This window comes from Zonotrichia albicollis, chromosome 2 (genome assembly GCF_047830755.1).
Source record: "Zonotrichia albicollis isolate bZonAlb1 chromosome 2, bZonAlb1.hap1, whole genome shotgun sequence".
Lineage (NCBI taxonomy): Eukaryota > Metazoa > Chordata > Aves > Passeriformes > Passerellidae > Zonotrichia > Zonotrichia albicollis.
This window is the reverse complement of record NC_133820.1, coordinates 16,268,440-16,296,158: the sequence shown is the minus strand read 5'-3', so window position 1 is coordinate 16,296,158 and position 27,719 is coordinate 16,268,440. Positions and strand designations below refer to the sequence as shown.

The 27,719-nt window shown below is 43.2% G+C and overlaps 1 protein-coding gene across 1 annotated transcript in view; it reads right to left on the bottom strand.

Moving 5' to 3' along the window:
* The window catches only part of UMODL1 (uromodulin like 1), a 54,999-nt gene that overhangs the window by 8,544 nt on the left and 18,736 nt on the right, over positions 1-27,719 (bottom strand). Inside the window, exons 8-18 of the mRNA XM_074536182.1 lie at positions 26,452-26,706; positions 24,694-24,806; positions 21,625-21,844; positions 18,150-18,287; positions 17,196-17,579; positions 13,796-13,908; positions 8,290-8,503; positions 5,504-5,961; positions 3,795-3,937; positions 2,060-2,296; positions 1,058-1,217 (exon numbers count right to left, since the gene is read on the bottom strand). Of these exons, the coding sequence (XP_074392283.1) occupies positions 1,058-1,217; positions 2,060-2,296; positions 3,795-3,937; positions 5,504-5,961; positions 8,290-8,503; positions 13,796-13,908; positions 17,196-17,579; positions 18,150-18,287; positions 21,625-21,844; positions 24,694-24,806; positions 26,452-26,706 (2,435 nt within the window). The remainder of the gene's footprint in view (positions 1-1,057; positions 1,218-2,059; positions 2,297-3,794; positions 3,938-5,503; positions 5,962-8,289; positions 8,504-13,795; positions 13,909-17,195; positions 17,580-18,149; positions 18,288-21,624; positions 21,845-24,693; positions 24,807-26,451; positions 26,707-27,719) is intronic.

Below are 27,719 nucleotides of genomic sequence, written 5' to 3'. Positions count from 1 at the left end.
GAATCCTATAGATATATTTATATTCATACTCAGCTGCAAAAACTGGAGCCATCTTACCATTGTCATGTTTCCTGTCCCTACTTTTTTTTTGGTTTATTATTTTCTTTTAATCTGGAGGAAGCCTTATACTTTGAGAAAGGAAACAAGCATCTTCTGGTAGCATTTTAAAATCCTTTAGGAAGAGATCCTTTGCTTTATAACGAGTTTAAGCTGTTTTATTTAGAGCTAGAGGAAAGTGTTGAACAATGGGGGAACACCAAACTGCTAATGAAAACATCCTTGATAGAAAAAGAGCCAGGAAGGTTGGCAAGGGAAGAGGAGAATTCCCAAATGTCAGTTAGTAATAAAAAAAAGCCATCAGTTAAACATATTTTTCCTTCTTTCTATGGTAGCAACACATTTTCAGATAAAGCTGTGTATCACTTACTTGCAAGTAAAAAGAAACAATGCAATGCTTTGTAGCACAGACAATTAAAAACTGCAGTTCTTATCAGAACATGGCTTGGATTATTGCTTTAAAAAGCAATCAGGCTTTTAAAAAGCCATCATAATCTCTATTAAAGTCACAGCCCTAGAAACTTAATGACACTGAGCTTCCTTTCCTGGCACCTAAATTTTCAGTTGAAGAAGCAAATCTGTAGGGGATAAGAAAAAAGACAGAACAAAATATAAATTTACTCAGACATTCCTCTGACACTGCTACTCTGGGAGTTCCTATCTTGTGACCCATCCATCTGAGCTGATACTTTTCTACCCAGCCTAATTTCATTGCTTTTTAGTCATCCTTAAAATAAATGAAAGGTCCAGTTCTCAGGTTCCCAGCTCTGTGCAAACTCTATGCTTTTTTCTAGGAGGAAAAGCTGAAACTTCCACATGGTTGTGGTGTTTCCCCACTTCTCTCTACTCTCAGCAGAGAACACAGGAAAACTCTAGAGTTATTCTAAACCTTGTTTGGAAACATTATTCCCTCCATCCCATTGCATACATTTTCCATATGGCAGTGAGAAAAATGTATTTTTTGTGGGGGGGAAATAGCAAATCAGAACAAAACACTTACAGTCCTGCAGGTGCTTCCTGGTGACTCCATACAAATGCGAATTCTGCAGTGTAAGAACACCACAGAGTTGTTGACAAAGGAGAAAATTTTCATCTTAAACTGAGCTTTGCTCGAATTCCCATTTTCCAGCAGCGTGGTGTAAGTATTTGGGATGGGGCAGCTGAAAAGGGAGACAAAAACCACATAGAGCTGCTAAGGCTAGAGAAGGCAGGTTTTGGTTATAGCACTTTGGGTTTTAAGGCTTTCCTTTCTTTAGGAAGTCACAGCCAGACCCTTCAAGAAGCAGCTCTGGCAGTGCAATGGTGATAAGAGGCTTTTTGCTGCTTTATTCGCACAGTAACAAGTGGAACAGGAGCTGTGAGAAGTGGTTGGAGAGCTGGAGAAGGAGGGAAAGAGTAACAGAAAGAAAGATTTAAACTTGGCTTCACCAAACACAAATTGAAAAAAACCCTCAAACTTAAAGGACTAGATGAGCAAAATGATTATTCTGTATTTTAAGGTGTGCCTAAGAAATATGAAACTGGGGTGAGATCAGGAATCCAGACAGGAACAAACCTCTTTCACCAGAGGCTAATATCATGTGTGAGGAATTAAATATCCTATTTCCTTATTGACAAGAGGCACATAAGCTCTTGATAAAGCTGCAACCACAACCTCTGAACCACAGATCAGGAGATAAAGCACCCATTTGTCAAATGCTCTTTCACTACTGACTGCCAAAATCACCTTCAAGTGATTTCTTCAGGTTAAAAGCATAATTCCCTCACAAAACTGGAAGGAAGATGACCAAACCCAAAAAACTTTCACATAGCCCTTTGAAATCCCTTTTTATATCAACATTTCTTGTTCAAAGAAGGTGTAACCAGGCCAGATAGAAAGGGACCATGCATGTGAATGATGAGAACAGATGTAAAAGTAATTTAAAATACAACATATTATTAGTCAGTACCACTGTAAGACCTAAGGCAGGGCTCATAGTATTTGCAAATGGCATTGCTGTACCTGTTGCTGATGAAAACAAATGGCAGGGGATCCACTGAATTATTGGTTGGAGTGGCCCAGCAATCAGTGAGAACCACCTTGAGCTGGCTGTCTGCCCTCTGCATCCCCACCTCCATCAGCACATCCTCACTGGCAGAGACACTGAAATTTCTGGGCACTGGGGAGCTCCCAATGAACAACTGCATTTCTGTTCTGAAGTATCCAGGTCCATGCAAATCCTCAAAGATGGTGTAAAGTCTGAAAAGTCAATTATCCTTTTTTAAAGACCACAAAGCTGACTGAGAGTTTCTGCAAGTCTTAAATCAGTGCTTGTTTCCCCACAAAAATCTGCAGTCCAGGATGGCAGGACACTGTTCAAAAGGAAAGGTGAAAAAGCATTGAATTTTCAGCTGGGAAGGTAGAGAGAATGGAAACACAAGTGGGAAAATCCAAAGGGTGGTCTCAGCAATTCAAACAGGGCAGAGAGAAACACCAGAGTGAAGCAGAAGGGGAACAAGGCTATGAGCTCTCTGAAAGCTCAAAATAAGGACAGTAAAAGCTTAGCCAAAAAAAATGAGACAGGGAAAATCTGAACAGAAAGTGAAAGGCATGAGAAAATTATAGACCTCAAAGAAAAGTGGCCTGACAAAGACTTTGCTGGGGAATAGGAAGGAAAATACAATTTCTGGACAGGGCAAGGAAACAGGAACTGGATTTGGTGCCAATAGTTTAAGCAGGATGATGGGCAGGAGAGGAGGTGCACTTGTCTGAAGGGAGGACACTCCCATTACAGAAGGGCTTGGGCTGTCACATTTTCTGTCAGCACAGCCCTGATTTTCTGGGAAGTGTGGCTCTGATTCCATCTTGCTTGAAGGTGGGGCCTTTCACAACAAAAAAAGTATTTGTATGATGTATCTTCTGTTTTTTCAAGTTGACCAAATAAGGATTTATGGGGGGTTAAAAACTGTCATTCTCAGAAGCCACATAGCAATCTGCAGGCTCACATCATGTGGAAAGAAACACAGTTGATGTGCTCCAAAAGCAGAAAAATGGTGGTTTTGCTACAAGGGATTGCCCAGGAAGGCAATAAGGAGATCAGGAATTCTGACTCCTGAACCTGCAGTTCCCAAAGGTTTATTTCCACCTGTGGTTTAGCAAGGTAAAGGCCAACTTGTTGGATCTACTGGCACATTAGTTGGAGTAGGAGAGGAACACACAACAGGGATCTCCTTGACGCCTTGGACTGGCTATCTAGAGCACAGGCTAGACAGAGTCAGAGAATAAAGTGCATATTTATAAAAGGCCATTAACAAATACATCTTGGGCCATGCAGGAGCCTGGCAGAGGCTACAGCCAAGATGGATGAGGGCCATGAGATACAAGTTTGGTCTATTTGCATATCAGAGGTTAATTGTCCAAGTAATTAAGTCACATTCCCTCAGTTTGCTTCCCCCCCAATTTAATTTTGTTTATACTTTTCAGGCCTGAGGCTGTGATGATAACTTTGGTTCTCAGGCCTGGAAGGATTGTTTTGTCTGACCACACTGTGAGGAGAGCTTACAAACACTCTACATGGAGTTCAGAGTAATACACGAATGCAGTACAGGATCTGAAAAATAGAATAGCTAAAACTTAAAGCATCGTTCTGAGCACAGGACTCCCAGATTGCTCCCAGTGCCACCACTGGATACAGCTACAGCCCCTGTGGGTTTTCCCAATGCAGCAGAATTTCACAGCAGAGAGAGGTGGTCCTCACCTTTCTGCAATGAACCCAGAGGAAGTCAAGACATCATTTTGAAACACACAGTGGATGGGACTGGCAATGTTCAAGTGGTGGATTATTCCCTGAGCAGAAACATCATTCCGAAGGGTGGTTCTCACCACTGTAGTAGTCATGTTCTGCAGCACAGAAAGGAGAAAACACATCAATATTTCCAGGGTTGTACCAGAGCTTTCCAGTTTCAGGTGCTTGGGTGTTCCTCATTCTCCTGACAGCAAAAATCAAACAGATTAAACCTCCAGTATCTTTGTTGCTGTACAGGGAGGGAAAGAAAATACACCAGTCTTTTTCCTTTTTGTCATATCATAGAATCATAGAATCACAGAACTCCGTGACTGTGTTCACAGGGTCTCAGGTTGAGGGAAGAGATGAGGATCTGACTCCATGTTTCAGAAGGCTGATTTATTATTTTATGATATATATTATATTAAAACTGTACTAAAAGAATAGAAGAAAGGATTTCATCAGAAGGCTAGCTAAGAATAGAAAAAGAAAGAATGAAAACAAAAGCTTGTGTCTTGGACAGAGAGTCTGAGGCAGCTGACTGTGATTGGCCATTAATTAGAAACAACCACATGAGACCAATCACAGGCGCACCTGTTGCATTCCACAGCAGCAGATAATCATTGTTTACATTTTGTTCCTGAGGCCTCTCAGCTTCTCAGGAGAAAAAATACTAAGGAAGGGATTTTTCAGAAAATATGGCTACAGAACTCCACCAACAGCTTTGGTTGGACGGTATCTTAAAAATCATTAAGTTCCAAACCCCCAGTGCATGGGCCACCTTCCACTAGACCAGGCTGCCCAGAGCCCCATCTAACCTGGTCTTGAACACTTCCAGGGGTGGGACAATGATCATTCCTTAGCAATGGTCATTGCTCCAGGAGGGAGTTTCTGTACTTTGGCATGGTCTGAACACAGCCATTGGTTTGGGACCCAAAGAGAGCTGTCACTGTTTGTCCTCACTACTGGTAGCTATTGAAGTATTTGTCAGCATGAGGTGTGACGGTGTTCACAGGGGTTTTCAGATGAGGGAGGAGACGAGGATTTGACTCCATATTTCGGAAGGCTTGATTTATTATTTTATTATATATTAATTAAAACTATACTAAAGGAATAGAAGAAAAGGTTTCATCTCAGAAGGCTAGCTAAGCTAAGAATAGAAAAAAATGAATAACAAAGGTTTGTGGCTTGGACAGAGAGAGAGCTAGCTGGGCTGTGATTGACCATTAATTAGAAACAACCACATGAGACCAATCAAAGATGCACCTGTTGCATTCCACAGCAGCAGATAACCATTATTTACATTTTGTCTTTGAGGCCTCACAGCTTCTCAGGAGAAAAAAAATCCCAAGGAAAGGGTTTTCATGAAAAGATGTCTGCGACAATGAGGTGATGAAATTACTTTTAAGAAAAGACAGCTGCAAAGGGAACCCAGAAGAGGCATGGGAAGTGACTCTCAGTTTGGACAAACCCTTGAATTTTGCTGCCTGACCTGAAAGATTCCCCTTCGCTTTGGTGACAAAGTTAACTTTCCATCACAACAAGGGGATTTCTTTCTCCAACAAAAGTTCAGCAATGAATAGCCTGCACACCTAGCTGAGGATCTGCCACTGCCTCTCTCACCCTGAAAGAGAAATAAAGTGCTCCAGGGCTTGCTGGCATTCCCTTATCAGGGGACTTACGGTCTCAAGCTGGGTGCCACAGTCGCTCCAGCCCGCCTGCAGCACGACGTGGGTGCCATTGCTGGTGCTCACATTGCAGCCAGGCTCCCCCAGGAACAGGGAACTCTCTGAGATGGACTCCTGCTGCAAGAACCTCTTCTGGATGGCAAGGACAATCCTCTCAATCTCACAAGACACACTCACAGCATCTTTAATGGAAACCTCTTGGGCGGGTTTGACCAGGGGGGCTGGAGGTGCTTGAGGAGAAACATCAAGAGCTGCCATGGGATCCATGGTGAGAGGACTCAGCCCTGTGCTGGAGAACATGGGGTCCTCCAGAGCTTTGTGCTCAGCAGGAGAGAAGTCCAGTGAAGCAGGGGAGGAAACATGAGCTGAAGTTTGCAGAGATGTCACAGGTAAAATTGTGCTGTTCACAGGTTTCTTATCTGTCACTGTTGCCTTCTGGCTGAAGGGAAGTGCTGAAGAGAGCCAAAAATAAAGGTACTGTTGTAATTTACATTGGTCTCATTAGGCAAAAGCAAACTCTTAGGAGGAAACTCTCAGTTACTGGCAGGAAAGCAGTTTCTTTTGTTCTTTTAACCTGCTCTACTTACTGCCAAAGCTGGGGCTTTTTTTAGAAAGGAGCCCATGAGACACATAAAGTGCCTGTCCATCAGTAAAGCTGAAGTGCTTTATTTCCTGGCAGCTGCAATAATTAGTGTGTAACACATGTACATACAGCTTTTGGAAGATCAGTGCTTGCACAATATTCCCCACTGGAAGTTGCTCAGCAAGTGCTTGTATGTTTTTGCCTGGAACTGTAGGAGAATGCCCAGTTCTGGCTGGGGGCATCACCAGGAGTTTGATAAAAAAACCACAGGCCTCATTTGTGACCAAAATATGGGACCTTGAGTGCTTTGGAAAACTCATTTCGGGGGATGCATGGACAAAGCTCATGTGGCAGCCCCATATTGCCGGTGTGTCCTGAGAGAGAGGAATAAATGTGTCAGTGGCAATCTGTAATGGTTCCAGGAAGAAAAAAGTGAGGAAAAAGAGAAGCACAGGTTCAGATCAATGTGTGTCAAACACCCAACATCCAGCACAGGCCTGGAGTTACACCCTGAGTATTCACCCACCACTGACTGAGAGAGAATCAAGATAATAAACTCAATTTGCAGGGAAGTACAAACAATGTGTCTCATTGAACAAAACTTCTCTTAAATAATATTAGTGCCTGAAACATAAAAATACCACCTATTTCCCAAGCAATATATAAAATCTGTACACATATATAAATCCTTATGGAGCTGCCCAGCTTCCAGAAATGCCCTAAATAAAGAAGTCACTGATTTGCACAATAAAGGAAGGAAAATAAAAGTTGGAGCTCTTCCAGAGCTGGATTTCCCAAAAGCTTATTTTAATTAATTAATTCACATTAATATCTTAGTTAAAACTGAACAAATGTTGGTATCAATTGACAAATCATTGTGACTTCCTTATCATTGTGGTTGCAAAACCAAATATAAATTACTGAAGAAAGTATGAGAATCAGAACTCTTAAAAGAACCCTACAGCATTAAAATTAATGCAGTTTATTCTCACTGCCAAGAAGATGCTTTTAACCCCAGGAGCCTCCTCAATTTTCCCCCCATTTCACAATTCTGAGGAGATGCTGAGTAAATGCCCAGCACGAGTGAAGCAGAAGGTTTGTGTCACTGGTCCAGGTTGTAATCTATTTGCTGTCTTAATTTTTACCTGGCCAAAATTTTCATTTTTGAGAGAAAAACCATGCTTTTACTTCTCTTTCCAAAGTCTAAAAACTGGAGCAAACCAGAGCATAGGTGGGACTCAGAAAGCAGCAGCAGCCACCTGCTCTATGAGGACCTGTCCCTAAACAAACCCTTTGTTTTGGCCCAGGTTTGAGGGGGACAGGCATTCTACAAAGCACCACCACAAGAGAGTAGTGATCCTTCTTATTACCAGGATGTGTAACTTTCCAGATTTACAGCTGTAACAGGCAAAAAAAAAAAAAAAAAAAAAAAAAAAAAAAAAAAAAAGGAGCAGAGCATAAATGTTTCTGAAGTAATTTTGCAGGAGGTTCTAATTGACAGCTCATAATAAAGAACAAATGGATCATGCCAGGGATTCACTACTTGGGGTTTTTTTCAGAGGTGACTTGTGAAACAGATTTCAGCTGCTCTTAGTCAGGAGATGAATGGTTTTTGTTACTTACTTCAATTACATTTAAAAGAAAAGAAGTTGTATAATCAGCCATTATGCTGGGCTTTGGCAAAGTGTGGGCTTTCACCTGAGCTCCAGACCCACAGGTGTGTGAGGAAAACAACTATTCCCAGTGAAGAAGAACTCATAGTCATTTATTTCTTGGGATTTCTTTTTCAGGGAAAAATTATTAGTGCAAAGCAGAGCATAATGTGTTTTTAAATTATTTTAAACAGTGCTAGTTATGGCTGTGTTCAGGGACTTCTTTCCACTGGTAGCTTACAAACCCCTCAGTCCATGACCTCTATCATCTCCTTATCTTTTTCTCTGTAAAACTGATTCTAGATATTGTCACAAAGATCAGTTGGTTTTGTCCTTTAGGATCAGTGGTACCTCACTTCCTTTGTCACCTGGGGGTGTTCTCTGAAAAACTTACTGGATGGATAAGCAGGAGCAATATAAGGAGAGAGAAAGGCTTTTCATCCATGTGTTTTACAGGTATTTTCACCTCAGAAGACACAGATTAATAATATATTTTGTCATTTATCTGGCTCTGAAGAATTACTGGGGCACAAGCTGCTCCTCACCGTGTGTGGAGAGGCTGCTCCTGTCCATGGTGAAGTGGGAGCTGTGTTCCAAGGCCTCACAAAAAGTGCTGATGACATGGTGGGCATCCACTTCTTCTGCAAGCAGCAAACTGAAACTTATCACTGCACTCCCATTAGTAACCCCCGTTACCAGCACTTGAATCAGACCAGCATCCATCTGCTGCAGCACCTCAAGGGGCAGAGATTTCTGCACCTGCAATAAAAACAAAATGTATGTGGGGATGGGCAGATGGAACAATTACATTCCAGGCTGTGTACATTGCTCAGAAATGAGTGCTGTGCTTCCTGCTCTGGAGGGAAGCAGCAGAAAATTGACCTTATGCTTTGTAACATTTTCAAGCCAGAGCAGCTGAGGGATGTGGTGCACATTTAACCATGAATATTAAACGAGCCAAGCGATTAATACATCTCATCTGGCATTTGGCACAAGCCCTGGCCTCTGGTAACAGAGAGGGAGGGAGGAGACTGCAGGGGAGCTCCATGTTCTGCCTCTCCAAATGCCTCTGCGGAGAGGGGCAAGCTAAGAAATCCCAATCCAATCCAAGGAATCCAATCCAATCAAGGAATCCAATCCAAGAAATCCAATCCAACCCAAGGAATTCCAATCCAATCCAAGGAATCCAATCCAATCCAATCCAATCCAAGAAATTCCAATCCAATCCAAGGAATTCCAATCTACTACAAGGAATCCAATCCAATCCAAGGATTACCAATATAATCCAAGGAATCCAATCAATACAAGGAATCCAATCCAATACAAGGAATTCCAATCCAATCCAAGGAATCTAATCCAATCCAAGAAATCCAATCCAACCCAAGGAATTTCAATCCAATCCAAGGAATCCAATCCAATCCAAGGAATTCCAATCCAAGGAATTCCAATCTAATCCAAGGAATCCAATCCAATCCAAGGAATTCCAATCCAATCCAAGGAATTCCAATCTACTACAAGGAATCCAATCCAATCCAAGGAATTCCAATCTAATCCAAGGAATCCAATCAATACAAGGAATCCAATCCAATACAAGGAATTCCAATCCAATCCAAGGTATCCAATCCAATCCAATCCAATCCCATCTAATCCAAGGAATTCCAATCCAATCCAATCCAATCCAATCCAATCCAATCCAATCCAATCCAAGAAATCCAATCCAATCCAAGGAATTCCAATCCAATCCAAGGAATTGCTCGTGGAAGTGAAGGTGCTCCTGACACTGCTAGGAGGGCTCTCTCAGCCCAGGAACATTACACCTTGGAGCACGTCACCTTCAAGCTTTGCTTTCCAGCTGATTTCCCACCAGAGCCAAGCAGAACCCACCTCCTTCTAAATGCCCATACCAGGGTGATTAAGGGCCCAGGTGGGGGCTACACTGTGGCCACCTCAAAATGCTTCTTCCTCTCCCTGATTTCTGCAGGGAATATCTGGAGCAGCAGGGCTGGATTTCAGCCATGAGTTTAAGGCACGGCTTATTTCAGTGTGTGATTCTCAGGGATGCCAGCAGTGATTCCCACCAGGAAGAGCCCAGGGAAGAGGCAAACACTGGAAGCCACCAGAAGCCTTGTTTGCCTTGCACCCACGCTCAGAGCTGATGCTTTTAGTGCTGGATTCTCACAGCTTTTGCACAGCCTTGTGCCCTGCCTGCTGTGCATTACCCAGCCCTGACTTCTCCCTGGCTGTTTCCTAAACCTGCAGACAGTCCCAGGATTTGCAGGTGTCCTGCAGCCCTTTCCTGAGTCCCCACAGCTGGGTGCCAAGGCCACATGGCACAGAGCAAACCCCTGTGTGCCCCTGGGAGCAGCTGCCTTGTGCCTGCAAGTCCCACACAGCAAACCTGGGAGTGCCCCATGGAGCACACAGGAAGAGCTGGGAGCATGGAGACAGCTGGCTCCCCTCTGAACACCTGGGCAGAACAGGAACTGTCCTTGTCAGACCCCAAATCTCCCCTTTCACCAAGACAGAGCCTCTTGGGCTCCTTCTGCTCTCTCCTTCTGCTGTTTCACAAGCAGGTACTGAAAAATTGGAGGTCAGATCTGATTTTTCAGCTTTCATAATTTTTGTCTGAATTTCTCAACATTAAACACAGACACACCTGTGACATCCTCTTAGCCCATCCTTATTTCATCCTCTTTCCCTTAAAATTTTATTTTATCAGTTCTTCTTTTTCACAGAATCACAGAATCATTGAGATTGTAAAAGTCCTCTAAGATCATCAACCTGTGCCCAATCCCCACCTTGTCCCCAGCCCAGAGCACTCAGTGCCACCTCCAGGCCTTCCTTGGACACCTCCAGGGATGGGGACTCCAAACCGCCCTGGGCAGCCCCTGCCAAGGCCTGAGCACCTTTTCCATGGGGAAATTCTTCCTGATGTCCAACCTGAACCTCCCCTGCAGCATCCTGAAGCCAGTTCCTCTTGTCCTGTCACTTGTTCCCTGTGACCAGAGCCTGACCCTCACCTGGCTATAGGTTTTGGGTTTTTTTGTTTTGTTTCTGTCTTTATTCCTATTTTCCCTCCCAAAGCAGGACCCAGAGCTTGAATAGTGTCACAGCACATTTACAGTATTTGCATTTAGCCACTAGGTGACACTACAAACCCCTTTATCCAAGAGACTCCGGGATTTCCCAACAGGTACCACACCCTGAGTTATCAAAACAACGCTTGATGAAACAGGGCTGGGGAAAAAAAAAAAAAAAAAACGGGATGGAGGTGTGGGAACAGAACTTTTTGGAATGAAATATTCAACATATAATACCCTTAGGTATGGGGAGTTCTTACAAGAGAAATTATCTTCAGGTCTGTCATTATATCTGCAATTTCCATAGCACACAAAGGAAATCTAAGCAGGGAATGCATTGACAGCCTGGAAATTGTGAATTAATAAGTAAAAGGTACAGTAATTTGAGCAGAATATTGTTTGAAGACTGTTTTTTCACTCAGAGAGAAAAAAAAAAAAGCCCTTCCCACTGTGTGAGGTTTGGGTGCACCTTCAGGGAGAAGGTACCAGAGCACCCAGCCACCATCACCAGCAGCTTCCAGGATGTGGAGCTGGAGAAACTCAAATAACAAAAGGGTGAAATTCCACTGGAATAGTGAAAATTCCTTAATCCCTGTTCCCACCCTCATTCTACAGTCATATAGCTGCAACTAACAATCATTTTAGGTGCATTCAGCTACACAAACACAGGCCAGGTGCCTTCCACATGAGAGGGTCACTCATAAGACATTAACATTTATTAGTTTCACACCTTTTGTCACTCAGCTAAGTTCAAGACACCCAAATTCAAAACAAGCTTTCCGCTTGGGAATTTATTCACCTCAGTGAATGTATTTTCAACTCAAACCTTTTGCTTTCCCAACATTTTGTTGAGGACAAGCCATGATATTCTTCTTGGGGTGTTGTAAAACAGAAGTTCAACAAACCCCAGGACTTAAATACGTTTTTTGCCTTTAGCTATGTTGTTTTTAAGTGGCATTACAAGAAAGGTGGTGGAACTGGCCTGGACAATGACAGTGCAGGTTGTCACATCAAGTTTTTACCTCCTTCTCATTATTTAAAGGATGATATTTCCATTTGCTGTGCTGCCAATTTAACCACATGGCACTTAAGTGCTGGGGCTTAAGAACATTATACACATTAGGATTTATAAATCCTTTGAATTGTAGATTATGACTCCAAAGAGGTTTAAAAAATTCTCTGGCAAACTGTATTTAACTGGAACTTGAGAGTGCTTTTAAAGCTCATAAAACTTTCCTCATTTACTTTAAAAGATCCATTTCCCATCCTCATAACCTGAAAAGAAAATATACAGATCTTTCTGGCCTCTTAAATTTTCTTTGGCATCTAGAAATACAATATTTATAATATTATTTACAGCAGCTATGCAATTATAGCCCATTTACAGTGGCTCAGAGGTGGAAGGAATCAACACTAACACATCTCTCCAGCTGATCCATAAAACCAGAGTGCTGGGAAAAGGAGTGAGTTCCTTATAATCCCAAATGATCATTTTCTGCCTGAAAATTTGAGACCCAGGTAAAACTGACACAAAACTTCATTTTGTTCCTTTGTATGTAACCATTTTACAATTTTTTTGTTCTTTTACATGTAACCATTTTACAATTATTTTTATATTTTTCCTAAATATATTATATAATAATATATAATATATAATATATATATATTATATAATATATAACATATAACATATTCTCTATTATATATTATATATTATTACATATTATATTATATTATATTATATTATATTATATTATATTATATTATATTATATTATATTATATTATATTATATTATATTATATTATATTATATTATATTATATTATATTATATTATATTATAATCCTGGACTAAGATATCTGACTGAATGAAGGAAATACATTAATTTCAGTCCATTTCAATACTGTGCTGCTCTGAAATAGCCTCGGGCAGAGCGTGGTGCTGAATGAGAGGGAGGTCAGTGGAGAATTGCTCCCTTTTCACTTTGCTAATCACATCACTCTTGTTTTGTCACAGTTTTTCTGATGTGACAGCTTGGGGCCAAAACAGCTCCAGGAAAGCTGTGCTCTGCTAACACACCCAGAAAGGTGCAAACCAGTGGGAAGCTGATGTGATGTGCAAGAATGGATCTCCCTCTTCCCTCCCTGCAGCTGTCTGTGACCCCAGGCTGGCCTGTGCCCCGTGCCAGCTGTGTTCCACTGTGACTCTGCCCCCAGTGAGTCTTGGGAGCCTCTGCAGGATTTGAAAATCCATCAAATTGCCAGTGATGGATTTATCACCACATTTATCAAAGCCTCTGAAAACACAGACAGTGAAGGTAAAGGAGGCAATCAAGCAGCTCAGAATAACCAGTGGATTGGATTTCCAGGCATGGGTGTTTTGGAGAGAGCACCAGAAGGAAGAAACTTCTGGCAAATTCACTGCAATATTAGATAGCAACACCCCAGAATGCTGAGAGGGTTAAAGCACAGCAGATATCATGTTGTGCTTTGATATCCTGCACTCTAATTACAAGTGAGGGCAGAGGTGACTTTTCAAGAAACCACTCCCTCTCCAGATATGGGGCTACAAAACCCAGGATGTTTACAAGAACTGTCAGCCTTGAGGTACTGCTGCAAAAGGAAAATAACAATTATACAGCTAATCAGGATAGAGCTGTTCAGGGCAAGGGTATCAGAGCACTTTGCTGGTTCCATTACCTTTCCACCACACCCCTGGAGGAGATCAATAATTCAATCAATACCTAGGTATGAGAAGGAAAGGACATGGAGGTACCAGAGAATCCCAAAATCCTGATCTTCCTCTAAAACACAGCTGCACACTTACCCTGCAGCCTTAGGCAGTCAGGGGAAGCCAAACCTTACAGGTGCATCAAGGGACACACATGAGTTATACAGGCTTTGGGGGGAAAGATCATACAAGGTATTTTATTGAGACAGGTAACAGGTCACATCCTTCTTCACCACTTACTTCAGCAACAAAGAGCTGTGCAAAGGTTTGATTTTCCTCACTGTTGTTATTGTTAAAGCCTGGAGAGTATTCCGTGTTTGTTATCCGAACTGTGCCACTAAGTTTCTGCAAGGCTGCAAGGTAAGAAGAATATAACAAATATATTAATATATTATATAAATATACAAATTATAAATATAGAAATTATATAAATATAATATGTGCTTTGTGGGCTGCAGTCCATGGACAGGTGTGTCACAGGGTCACAAGCATCCACTCATAGCAGCAGAAGGCCAGCCTTCTGAAATGTAGCCCAAACCCCAAAAGTCTAAAAATAAATCATCCAGCATCTTAGTCTGCCCTGCCTGAGCCCCAGATGGCTCTCAAGAAGGCACTGACCTCCTGCAGGTCTCATATCTGCCAGCTCTGCCTTGGATCCTCAGTGATACCTGGATTTTTGCTCTATTCAGGCACTGGAATTGCTCTCCCAGGCTCAGAGGGAAACCATTGCAGCACCAAATCCTCCCTGCAGTCTCAGAGGAAGGCTGGGCTGCTGCCTGAGCTCACACATCTACACTCTGGACAGCTGTGGTGGGATGAGATGAATCCCAACAGGGTATACACTTCCCTCCTAGTTCACATCTGCTGGATGACATCAGTGCAACTCAAACATTTTGAGTTTATTCCCTGATTTCTCTGTGTTTCCCAGTGTCTCTGGGCTTGGCATTGTTACTACAGACACTGAAGTGATCAGAGAGCAGAGAAAGGGCTTCTCAAGGCATGGTTTGAGCCCTGGCATGCATTTAGTGATGACTGCAATCATCCAATGCTGTGACCATTGCCAGCAAATTGCCTTCATGCTGCCCCCAGCTCCTAACAAATCATCCCTCCTGACAACAACAAAACCTAATGTTTCAATGGTTTATATAAATACAGAATAGTCTCCACCAAAAACCTCAAGAACTTTATCATCTAGCTAAGGATTCAGTCTAAAATTCTGAATCAAGTTACCAGTCTTTGCTTTCTGGTGTAGCAACCTGCTTTCCTCCCTGCACACACCCAGCTGCACCTCCACAGGGGATCAGGCCCCAGGCTCCAGCTCTGAGACTGTCTGACTCCTATATTCAGTTTTAATCTGCCATTTTAGCTGCTTTCTATGAAACAGAAGGAATTATAAAGCTCTGCATAACCTCTGTGGACCACTTTACACCCAAGTTCTACTCACATGGGGAAAATAATGACTTGAACTAGGACAGGTACTGGAGGAAAAGAAATAGTAATCAGGTAAAGCTTTACAGGAGAGGGGAGAAATGCCTGCCTGAACCTCTTGAGCCCACTGGAGGGTTCCTTCATCCCAGCATGATTCTGATCCCAAAGGAATCCTCACCACTGACAGATCAAAGGATTTGGGTTTGCTTTTTGCCATGGCTTGTCCTGTCATGTGAACACAGGTATTTAGGGGATAAAACACATTCAGTTGTCTCAGGTGAGAGGGGAAAATGTTCTGAAGAATTCTCAAATAATAATAAAAAAGACCCCTGGTATTTAAAAGACCGGACTATGAAGAGTTGGCTGAGGATGAGCCTCCAGGTCAGAGATGATGCCACAAGGAGGAGCTGCATATGAAACTTCACCAAACATGGGCTTTTGCCCTCTGGATTTCCTGCCCTAGGCTGGTGAGATGCCACTCTGGTGGCTCTTAGGCATAATCCCTCCACAACCTTCTTTATCAGCAAAAGCACTTGGCTGAATATTTGGTTCACCAGAATATAACCTAAGTTTTTATAAACTGAACTCTTTTTGAGTAGAATCCTTTTTTTTTTCCAGCTGGGAACAGCCTATAAGTGGCTTTTTGTCAGTTAAAATTAGCTAAATTTATACTTTAAAAAAAATCTTTGTTTTCATTTAAAAAACAAAACAAAACATCTTTTTAGGTGGAGAGAAGACAGCAGCTGAGCAGGGCATTGGCACAGCTGCCCAAGGCAGGGCAGGATGACAGGAGGGGACACCTGATGAGGGATGGGGGGGACAAGAGAGGCTGGAGAAGCAGCATTGGGTGAAAAATGGCAGAAAAAGGCATTTTCCAGAGAGAAAGGAATGAGGGAGTACCAGAAGTGGGGCTAGATCAGTGGAGACCACCAGGAACATGAGATCACAGGGGAGGGGGAGATAAAAGAGCAGAGGAATGTGTGACTTGAGATCAGAGAGATGTGGAGGGCATGAGAGACAGAATAAAGACAAGCAGAAGCAAAACTGAAATAGCCAAACTAAATAGTGACACACTACAGAAAAAATATACATTTAGTGACGGGCAGAGACAGCAGCATTGCTATCCCAAACAAAACTGTAATTGTAACACCAAATCTGACTCTCTGAAATATGATTCAGCTGCAATCAACAGAAAAATCCCCTAATTAGCTGCAAACGTCTGCCTAAACCCAAACAGATGAAACCTTCAGCAGCCTTGTTGCTCTCAATTGCACCTCTTGAAGCAAAGTCTCTCGGGTTTCCAGGCAGCTCCTGCCTCACAGGGGATTTGTGGAGGACTCTGACTAATCATCCTCTGCTGAGACCAATGGGAAGGCAGGTCCTTTTCCTCCCTGGCTCCCTAAATTAACTCCTCACACAGCTGCTGCTGCCGTGTCCTGGTGCCAGAGGCTGCAGGAAAAACCAGGATGTGTGGCAAAAGGACAAGTAGTAAATGTTGCCATGAGCCACATTTCAGTGCACTCTTTTATTGTGCTTCCTCCTCTTGGGGTGAAGAAATGTAACATCAATAAAAGCAACTGCTAAATTGCCAGGAAGAGGAATTGCTTTCACAAGCTGATTTAGCAAAGAGAAAGTGCCAATTCCTGCAGAAAATATTATTGACATAGAAAAAATTGCAGGCACCAAGACAATAACTTTGACATCGAAGAGATAGTTTTAGATGCCTTTTTCTGAACTCTGAGTGAGACTTGCTTCTCCCCCAGGTGAATTCTCACATGCAGACCCCATGGGATGTGTGTGGGAATCACTCACTCCCTCAGACCAAGAGCTACTCTCCCTTCCCACCCCTCCATCTGCTCTGGGGGTGGCAATGCCAGCATTCCTGGTGGCCAGCAGAGCTGCGTTGGGGCCACCTGGAGAGCTGCCCTGGGGCACTGTGTGAGTGCTGGTGGCAGCTGAGGCTCTTTGAGTTGGAAACAGCCTAAGTGAGCCAAGCTGCTCGTGCCTGGCTGTGCCCATAGCTGTGTTTGGCAGAGCAGCCCTGGCCATGGAGCTTTGCTGTGATGGGCTCCTGGCCTCTGTCCCCATGGCAAGTGCCCTGCTGACAGTGATACCCATGGCCACAGGGTGCTGTCCCTGCTGAAAGCCATCTGTGGGGACAGAGCTGTTTGCCAAGGAGCACTGGTGGGACTCTGGGACACTTGTTTGTCACCCAGGGCCAGCGCAGCAGGGAGGAGTGTGGTGGCACCTGATGCGAGGCCTGCAGCAGCCGCTGTCCCCATGGCAAGTGCCCTGCTGACAGTGACACCCATGGCCACAAGGCTGCTGTCCCTGCTGAAAGCCATCTGTGGGAAGAGACCTTTTTGCCAAGGGGTTGGAGGAGCACTGGTGGGATCGTGGGACGCTTGTTTGTCACTCAAGGCCAGCGCAGCAGGGAGGAGTGTGATGGCACCAGACGTGGGGCCTGCAGCAGCCACTGTCCCCATGGTGGCAGTGGGAGGAGGGCCTGCAGGGCTTCTGCCTTCTTCAGGAGCCAAGTCCGTGCTGGTTTTTATTTCAGGAGCCACTGTTTCAGTGAGAGGATCCACAATCTCACCTGCAACACAGAAAACACACCCTGAAATGGGGCCACAAACTGGAGGAGGAGGCGCCACCAGGGCCTGGCCTGAAAATGGCACTGAGGGCACTCAACCACCCCTGGCAGCATTACAAAAATAGGTCTTGGATGGTAATGAACACAGTGCAGAACATGGGATTTTTCTGGAGTTGAATCTGGTTTGGGCTGACACAAAGAACCAGGTTTGATTCTGGGCTCCTGTTCTGGTTGGCAAGGCTCTGAATCAACTTGGTGGGAGGAAATTAGCCACAGACATAGAAAAAGAGGGAAAAGTACTCCTTGCAGTTATCAGGCTTATCAAGGAGGATCTCAGAGAGATTTCACCTGAATTTGTTTATTTATTTATTTATTTAAAGAATAATTTTATACACACACACACACGCACACACATATATATATATTTAGAGACAGGTCATATATACCCCTTCAGCCACAGACTGCAAAAGTGCAATTATATAAACAGATACTCTAAAAGCAGATGTAAGACCCCACAACTTATTTCAATGTTTCATGGCAAAAAAAACCCCTACATGCCAGCCTTTTTCTCACCCTCACAGTTTCTTCCAGGTCGGAATGGATTGGTATCCATGGTTGTCTTGCACCTGCACATGTAGGAGCCCATCAAATTGATGCACTCTGCAAACACTGAGCAGTCATTCTCAGCTTGGGAAGCACATTCATCCCAGTCTGTGGGACCAAAACAAGAGCAAAATTCAGAGAGCATCCCTGCTGGCTGCATTAGGCTAGAAATAGTCATTAAGTAGTCCTTTTTAAATTTACTTATATGGTTTTCCTTTTTCATCATTTACCTGTCAGCCAAGCTTTGAGTGATGCAGAACACTAACTCTTTTGTTATTCTCTTGTTCATGTACTCTGAAAAGTATTTTCTCTGAGTAAAGCCTTTTAAAATCATTGTTTTTAGAAGCAAACACATTTAAAGTGAAAAAAATATGCTGTAGGTTTGTACTACAATTATGTCAAAATCACTCACTATACCAAGTTCTGTATACAGCACCTCCAGATATATGAGGTAATGAATAGATCTGTTACCACTAGTTACCAGTAGATACAACATTAAATAGAGACTTAATCCAAATAATCTTCTGCTTCACATAGAAAGTAAATGCCAGTAACTCCCAGGGGAAGCACTGTTCTGTTCTTAACAGAGGAAGTGCTAAGGGCAAAATATCTTCTTATACAATTTTTCTTCTCAAAAGTAATGCTGTAAAACTGTGACCCTTTTTCTGGTAGTGTCAGAAAAGACATCCTGGTTCATCAATGCATGAAGATGCTCTAAGGATGTTCCTTATGACTGATTTCAGCTGCTCTGTATCAGTTAGAGGGGCCTTTTCATGCAGTTATAGACCTATTTTATTGCTGAGTCTCTTCTCTTTTGAGGGATTTATATCTGGAGTCTTGTGTTGCCATTCACACCCTGCTCCAGCAAATCTGCAAGGGCTGAGTTAGGCCTTTGGACAGGAATAATTCCAGTGAATCCCAGGTGAGCCCTCCCTGTGTGACAGCCTCATGCACTCACCTTCTGCCTCAGGGCCCTGAAAGAGGGAGAGCAGCAAATGAGGCTAAAAACTGTGTCTTGGGACAAATAATTCTGATCAGAGGCTAGAAAATTGTTCTGAATAACAAATTAACAGAAGTGCTTGTTCTGTAAACTTGCAGATTAATGATGGTGATTATTTCTCTGAAACAAATGACTGTCCCACTCTGTGTGCATGCACATACACACACTCATCTTTCTGCTTGCTTTTCCTTCCTTCTAGCTAATATTTCAATTCTTTTCACTTTTTTTGTCATTGGGTAATTGCTGTATCCATGATAGTCTCCATTAGACAATGTCATGTGCCTATGGCCAGCAGTTGCCTATTATTCCAGCCTAAGCCACTTAGAGGGAATGCAGGAGGGTGCAGGATTGACTGAACACCGGAGATGAAATCTCATTAATTCCTAACTGTGCTATGAAATAATTGTGACCCTTGGTGGCTTCCAACACCATCTGAGAGATGCTAATTGCCAAATCACTTACATTCACTGCCTCCATTGTCTCTGAGGGTTTCCTTTTTCTGCACTTAGCATGGCTTTTTAAGCAAATTCCTTCACCCCTGATGGCCACATTCAATCATGCATCGAGTCAAAACACTGGCATTGACTGGTGCATCACTTGTGCACATCCACACACACACACTGCACTTTTTGCCTCTCCAAACCATCACATCTCAGCCAAGATCTGCTCTGAGCTCTCCTTCTGCACTCCTGGCACCTCTCCAGCCCTTAAATTTGGCACTTCTCTACACATACCTCAACCAACAGTCCTAGTCCAGAAATTATTAAAAAGCCACCTTTGTGTTCACTCTGATTATCTATTATACACCTGTAAGGGGTACATGCAAAGGGTAAAAATCTGTGAAATTCCTTCCCAAATGATGTTGCAGATGCTGAAGATTTATCTGATTTGGTGGGGGAGATTCATGGGAGATAAACAAACCCAAAGAAATCCCTCTGGATTCAGGGAGTCCTGGAGCTGAAAACAGTTGCTGGCTACAGAATAATTTGTGGGAGGTGATGCCTTCTCCAGGAATTGGCTCCTGGATGGGGCATTGTGCTAGAAGGATCTTGGGCCTGACTCAGCACACATCCCTTTCTCTTCTCTCACTATGCACCACAAAACAGATTTTATTGTCTTTATTCATCATGGCAATAAGTTTAATAATTAATGCATCTTCAAAGAGATCTGGTCCACTCCCTTCACTTGTGCTGTCCCTCCTGACTGCTCATCCCTGCTTTTCACAGCTGAATGGACTGTCACTAAACCAAGCACAAAGCATGGTGGTGGCCAGGCTGCAGGGAGGATCCAGGGGACAGGATTTGGGTGGGCTTATTGCCAAAGGTCATGTCCTGGGGCTCTCCAGGGTCAGGAAGGAAAACACTCCATTATACCGATCCTTCCTTCCTGTGTTTCACTCCTTATTTTCCACTTAGGAAACTCATGTTGGAGAAACTCTTCTTTGGGTAGAGCTATGAAATAAACCCCTTTTCTCAGCCCCTGAGGAGGAGTGGAGGTGTTGGCTGTGCCCCTGCATGAGTGTGGTGCTGCTGGAAGCCACCTGGTTTTCTGCAGCTAAAGTAATAGGCCAGAGCCATCACCTTCTTCTTCCTCAGCCTTTTGGTCTCAAGATCAATAACATTTACAAATTATTCTGGCACACATCAGCCTCTTGCAATTCAGCTGCCACTGTGATATTTGTAGGCTTTGAGTGCAATTTGTCTCCTGGTTTTTTCCTGTCCTGCTCTCCTTAACCTGCATATGCTCTGCAACTCCAAAGGGAGTTTTTCCTGCTCAGAAAGACTCAACACACCAAGAGAGAAGAATAACCCATTTCTGTTGGCTTTGGCAACTTTTTGAACACTGCTGTCTCTGCCAGCTGGGAAACCTGAGGACAGAACTCAGTTCTTTGAAGATAAAAGTGGTGATTACTGAAGATCAAACAAAGGCCTAGCTTAACATAAATTCCATGCATGTTTCTTCAGTCCTATTCACAGGAAGGACATTTGGGAATTCCTCTGGCTGGGTTTCTAGAGGCAAGATGTCAGATTTCTTAAACCTTGGCCCCCAATCTTGGAGAGCAAAACTAGAGGGTGTGTGGATCTAAAGTCTACAAATATTCCACAGTAATCCTGTCTGCCTTTCAACTTGAGAAAGATATGGCAAAATTCCTGCTGGGGACAAAGAGGAGAGGGAGGAAAATGAAGAGGGAAACCAAGGGCTCCACTTGGGTTAACCACAGTGAGAAGAAGCAGTGCCTGCAGGTACCTGGGGACAGCCAGTGCTCCTTTGCCTGTCCCTTCTGGGCTTATGGTAAAACCCCTGGTAGAATTCTCACATCATGGTTTTCTCTTTAAGAAACCACATCCTTTGTTTTTCTATTTTGTGAAGAATATTGGTGATACTGCATATGATCAAAACACAAATGCTGCTTTCCTCTTTGAAAAAAATAATACCAAAAATTACCTTCTACTGTAGTGTTTTGCTGATCCACCTCTAGCACAGAGCCATTGTGCAGGTAGGAAAGCACTAGGGCAAATGTGGAGGCATCCACTGGAAACTCGGGATCCTGCACAGTGATTCTGAGCCTCACAATGATGCTTCCTGCAGCCAGGGATTCAATCTGTACTTTCAGCTTCCCAGATGTGTACAAGGCAGAAATGTTGGGTGGGAATGACTTTTCAAGCTGAGCAAAGGGAGAGAAGCATTGACAATTAGGGAGCCAACAGGTACCTCTTTAAATATTTATATAAGCACAACAGAGAAGATGCTGGAAAAAGTTCCAGAGTGTTTCAGAAATCTTATTTTTCAGAGATTATTTTGGCACGAAGAAGTGCAACCCTGCTGAGAAGGACTTGAGTGTGGATGAGGGGCTGGACATGCCCTGGCTGTGTGCACTGGGACCCAGAAACCCTCTGTGTGCTGGGCTTCACCAAAATCAGCATGGGCAGCAGGAGAGGGAGGAATTCTGCCCTCTGCCCCTTTCAGGTGAGACCCCACCTGCAGAGCTGCATCCAGCCCTGGGGCCCAGCACAGGAAGGACAAGGAGCTGCTGGAGCCAGTTCAGAGGAGGCAGCAGGATCAGAGCAGCTCTGCTGTCAGGAAATGCTGAGAGAATTGGGATTGTTCAGCCTGCAAAGCAGAAGGCTCTGGGGAGACTTAATTTTGACCTTCCAGTACTTTAAGGAAACTTACTGGAAAGATGAGGCAAGAGAATTTACAAAGGCCTGGAGTGACAGGACAAGGGGGAATGACTTCAAACTGACAGAGGGTAGGGTTAGATTAGATATTAGGGAAAACTTCTTTACTCTGAGGGTGGTGAGGCCCTGGCACAGGTTGCCCAGAGAAGCTGTGGATGCCCCACCACTGGAAGTGTCCAAGGCCAGGTTGGACAGGGTTCTGAGCAACATGGTCTGGTGGAAGTCTCTGCCTATGGCAGGGGTTTGGGGCTGGATGATCTTCAAGGCCTCTTCCAACCCAAACCATTCTGTGATTATATAACTCTGTGATACCTTTGAAAACTGTATCCATCTGACCACTGGTCTTACACACCAAGTTCCAAATTTTGGCTCAAAGGAGCAGAATTCCCCCTGGCCCTGTTTGCCTGCAACTGTCCTGGTAAATGTATGCAGCACAGCTTTGATGTTACCTCTGTATGTCACACATGCATTTTGTTTCATTTGCAAGTGTGGCCATGGCTTTAGTTCCCACAGAGCATTTGAAACTCTCCAGCTCAAGTTCAGCCTGCAGCCCAGTCCAATAATAAAGAAACCTCAGGATGAGAGACAAGGAAAAATGGGGGTGAATAACTTCAAAAAATGTGTTTGAGACAGCCCAGCTTCAAGGCAGCATCACAATCACATCATGGTTAATTATTAAACCAGCTGAACAAATGGCATTACTTGTGTCAGTGTTCACAGGGGTCCCAGGATGAGGCAAGAGACGAGGATCTGACTCCATGTTTCAGAAGGATTGATTTATTATTTTATGATATATATTATATTAAAACTATACTAAAAAAATAGAAGAAAGGGTTTCATCAGAAGGCTAGCTAAGCTAAGAATAGAATAGAAAGAATGATAACAAAGGCTCTGCCTCGGACAGAGAGAGTCTGAGCCAGCTGACTGTGATTGGCCATTAATTAGAAACAACCACATGAGACCAATCCCAGATGCCCCTGTTGCATTCCACAGCAGCAGATAATCATTGTTTACATTTTGTTCCTGAGGCCTCCCAGCTTCTCAGGAGAAAAAATCCTAAGGAAAGGATTTTTCAGAAAATATTGTGGCTACAATTACTCTGAAAACTGAAGCTGGCACACTGCTGTCAGTATTTGAGCTGTGCAGCAGTTTCACCTTAGATATCTAGAAGGCAGCTCCTTGCTTGAGCCTTATGTTGCTGCATTCACCTCAAAGTGTGTCTTTGAGCACAAATCCAGAGCCATAAATCAGCACAGCTTTGCTCCCATTCAGTCAGAGCTTGCTCAAAAAGATCCCTACAAACAAAATGTGCAGCTGGTCTAAGCTCACACCAGGGTAGGGAGGCAAGAAAATGAGGAGAGAAGAAATGAGAGGGCTCACAAATACCCACAGAGGCAGAAGCAATACATGGGCAATGCTCCTTTTTCTTCCCAACCTGATGAAGCCAATCAGGTCTGCATTAATCTCAGAGAAGACTCACTCACCAAAATCTTCCTACACAACAAAAGTGAACAATTTGCAACTGTAGGAAATAAAGCCATGTGAGGAGGTTCAACTTGCAATTTCTATTGGGCAAATGCTTCTCCTCTGCTGCCCTTGAATGTATAGCTCCCTTACTGTCTTGGGTTTTTCGCTTGCATTTAAATTCACACATGATTACAATTCTCCCTTTGTTTTGGGGAAGCCTTGTGTTGGGTGGAGATCCGAATTCCTCTGTATGGGCCCTGTTCTGTGCAGCAAAACTGCAGGAGATTGCTCCATCTGAAACCTCCCCCTTTTTTGGGAAGCTCAGAGCTGCCATCAGACTTCATGACTCAGGTTTTGTTTCTGGCTGATTACACCTGACTGTGGACAGTGGCCACATGTGTGCAGGCAAGGAGAGGAAAGCCTGATCCAGATGCTTTCCCTGAAAGAAGAAAGTCAGCAGGCAGAGAACTATTTATTTGAGAGGAGGAAGACATTTATTGAGCACACTGTGCTGAAATGAATGCCAGGAATGCCGTTTCAATAATCCATTTAAAAGCCTCAAGTTAATTTACTGTGAGTTTATTGCCAAATTAAAGATCCAAGGAAAGGAGCCCCTGTTGCATGTCTGCATTTATAATTCCTCCACTCTTCTGCAGAGGATAATTCTCACTGGCTTCATTGCTAATAAGGCAAAGGGCTTGATCTGTCTAGTCAGTTGAATTTTGTTGCAATTATAAAGAAAGGTCACAGGAAATTGTATGCTGATTTTTGAAGGACTATCTCATCCAGGCATAAAATCCTCTATTAGATTAAATAAATTGGACATTAAAAAAAATATGCATATTACCTAGAGATATAGTCATTTTACCTCTGTAAGCAAAATCCTTGAAAATTTCTCATATGCTGAGCTGCTGGAATTATGGAAATCATCAGTGAAGTTGTAGTTGAGAATCCTCATAGTAACATCAAATAGCTTGGCCTCTGTAAAACACAACATTAAACACACTGACAAAATAGGAAAGGATTTAGTTAAAAATTATGTACCTGGACCAAAATCTCATCTGATGGAAGAAAGGAGGACAGGATTGAGAGATATTGGCATTAAATAAAAAAATTAAGGCAAATAGGCTCCTACAAGCTTCTGATACATTGAGAAGATGCATTTACATCAGGTCTAAAGAGATACTTTGGTGCCTAATTGCAACTGCATGAAAGCTGGGTATACACATACTTTATGTGTGGGTTTACACATACCTGGCTTGGCCCTACATAACTCCTGTTCTGAAGCTGCACCCAGGGTTGAATTGTCTGTGGGCTCATCTCTGGCCCACCAGTCACAGTTTTTATTTATTTATTTACTTATTTTCCTCATCTTGGTAGTAGGGATAATAAACATATTCATAAACTGAAAATACAACAGAAAGCTGAGCATGTCCCTTGTGTGTGTGTTGAGCCCTGACAGATACTGTACAGAGCACAGGAGCCAAAACCAAGAGCCAAGGAATCTCTAACTGCTCTGTCCTGTATAAACACTCCCAGGCTGTTACTCCTTGGACTGATCTTTGGAAAAATTTTCTTTTTCTCAAAGGCTCCAACCTCCAACTTCATACTCTGAAGTTCAGCCCACTGTTTTCATAACCACTAGACCTCCTACTTTCCCTCCACAAAGAGAGTAATTTCCTTCTGACCCAAACTGGAGTCATCCCTCATCTCATCAAAGGGAATGCTCTCAGGGATAAACATGAACAGCAGCATTCCCACCGTGGTCAGTAATAAAGAGTTCACTGCTTGCTCTTTGAAAAAGAGGGGAGAGATTTATTTCTTTATTTGCATGGAGGCTTAGGAAATAATTTAAGACTAGCGAAAAAGCAAAATTATGTTTGATCAACACACTAGGGCCTCAGGAAGCTCTCACCACCAGGTTAATTGAACAGAACTGGGCAGGTAGTCTGCAGCCTTCTTACTCAGAGCTTGTAATTCTCTTTAATCCTTTATTCAGCACAATCTGCCCTTCTTCTGGGCACTCTTGTTAGTTCAGCTGAGCCCTTGACAAACCAGTTACATGGATTTCCCTCTGGCCACAGCCATCAACCAAGGAAAAACAAGGCCTGCTGGGAGATGGGTGGCAGTAGAAAGCAAAACCAGGCACCAAAGAAATAAATTTTTAAAAAGAATTATAGCTAGCTTAGCCTGATATCTGTAATAGTCTAATCAGCTCCAGCACTGCTTTATCAACTAAGGCCAAAGTTCTGCTGCCTGATATTCTGGATTGGATAAATGCTAGACTAGATGAGATAAAAAGTGCTGAAGAAGTTGTTCAGTGAGGACCAAAGGGTCATTGCTGAACTGCAAGTGAATGGGGATGGAAGGAGGAGAGTGGATAAGACAGAGATATACTATTATATATCAAGAAATATATAACATATTATAATATAATATAATATAATATAATATAATATAATATAATATAATATAATATAATATAATATAATATAATATAATATAATATAATATAATATAATATAATATATAACATAACATAACATAACATAACATAGCATGAATAATATAAATCATATTATAACATACATATTATATATATATGTATTTTAAAGTGTTTCTTTACCTGTTTTAACATTTTGATGGGAGATAATGGTTTTCCCACAAGTTTCATAGCTGATCTCTACTGAATACATCACACCTGCTTCCAGGTGAGACACATCCACCTGCATTTCCTCAGTCCTCAGGCTTTGCACAGTTTCATTGCCCTTGGCCACTCGGACATGGAAAGTGTGGTTCAGAGTGGAACTGACAAGCCAGGACATTTCAAAGCTGTTGCTGGTAACGCTGAGGATCCGATGGTTTGTAACTGCAGAGGGATCTGTTGCAAGAGTTGGCACAGAAAAAGAAACATTTCACTTTTAAAACCTTGTGCTGTTCTAAATCCACTACAGACAAGCACTCTGACAATCAATAGGGTCAGGACAGAATCTGCTCCTCTCACACCAGCAGATCCCCTCATTCCATGAACCATCCCACTAGAGTGACTGATTTAGTGTTTAACCTTTTTATTTCCTTTTACTATAAGAATTTCTGTTGCTGTGATTTCTGTTGCATCATAGAGTCACAGAACAGTCTGGCCTGGAAAGAACCTTAAAGATCATCCAGTGTCACCCCCTGCCATGGGCAGGGACACCTTCCACTAGACCAGGCTGCTCAGAGCCCCATCCAACCTGGCCCTGAACACCTCCAGGGATGAGGCAGCCCCAATCCCTCTGGACAACATCATCTCCTCCACATCTCCAGTCACAGAAATAATCAGCCAGTCAGCAACAGGAACAAGTTTGGAAGAGTGACTCTGGGTACCCTACATGTGTTGACACCTGCTTTGCCTCCTGTCACTTTAATCATCAAAATGCCCCCATTCAGGCACAGGTTGCCTGGATTTATCCTGGAAACTCCCCCACACCCAGCTAACAGAGGCTGGGGGAGAGTGGCGTGCAGCACTTCACCTGTCATTGCACTCTAGTGCAGGGCAATCACTGTCATGGCAGTGGGAAAAGACAGGGCCCTTCAGAGATGATTCCTGTCCTGGGAGGAGGAGGAGGAGGAGGTGTTTAACTGGGTAGGATGAGTTGCCCTGCAGCAGAGTCAGTCTGGCTCAAGAGAGAGAGAGCCCAGACAAGGCACCTCTGCTGAAGAAAGCAGGAGAGATGAGCATCACACCCCACACTAACCCAGGGACCACAGCACACTGCTGCACAGCTTCAGGTCTTTCATGCCAATGCTTAGACTAAGGAGAAAAGCTTGTTTTCATACATTCATAAATTGTTTTTATCAATAGGACACAATTTTTTTCCAGCACTCTGAGCCAGGTGGCTGCCAAACACCCCC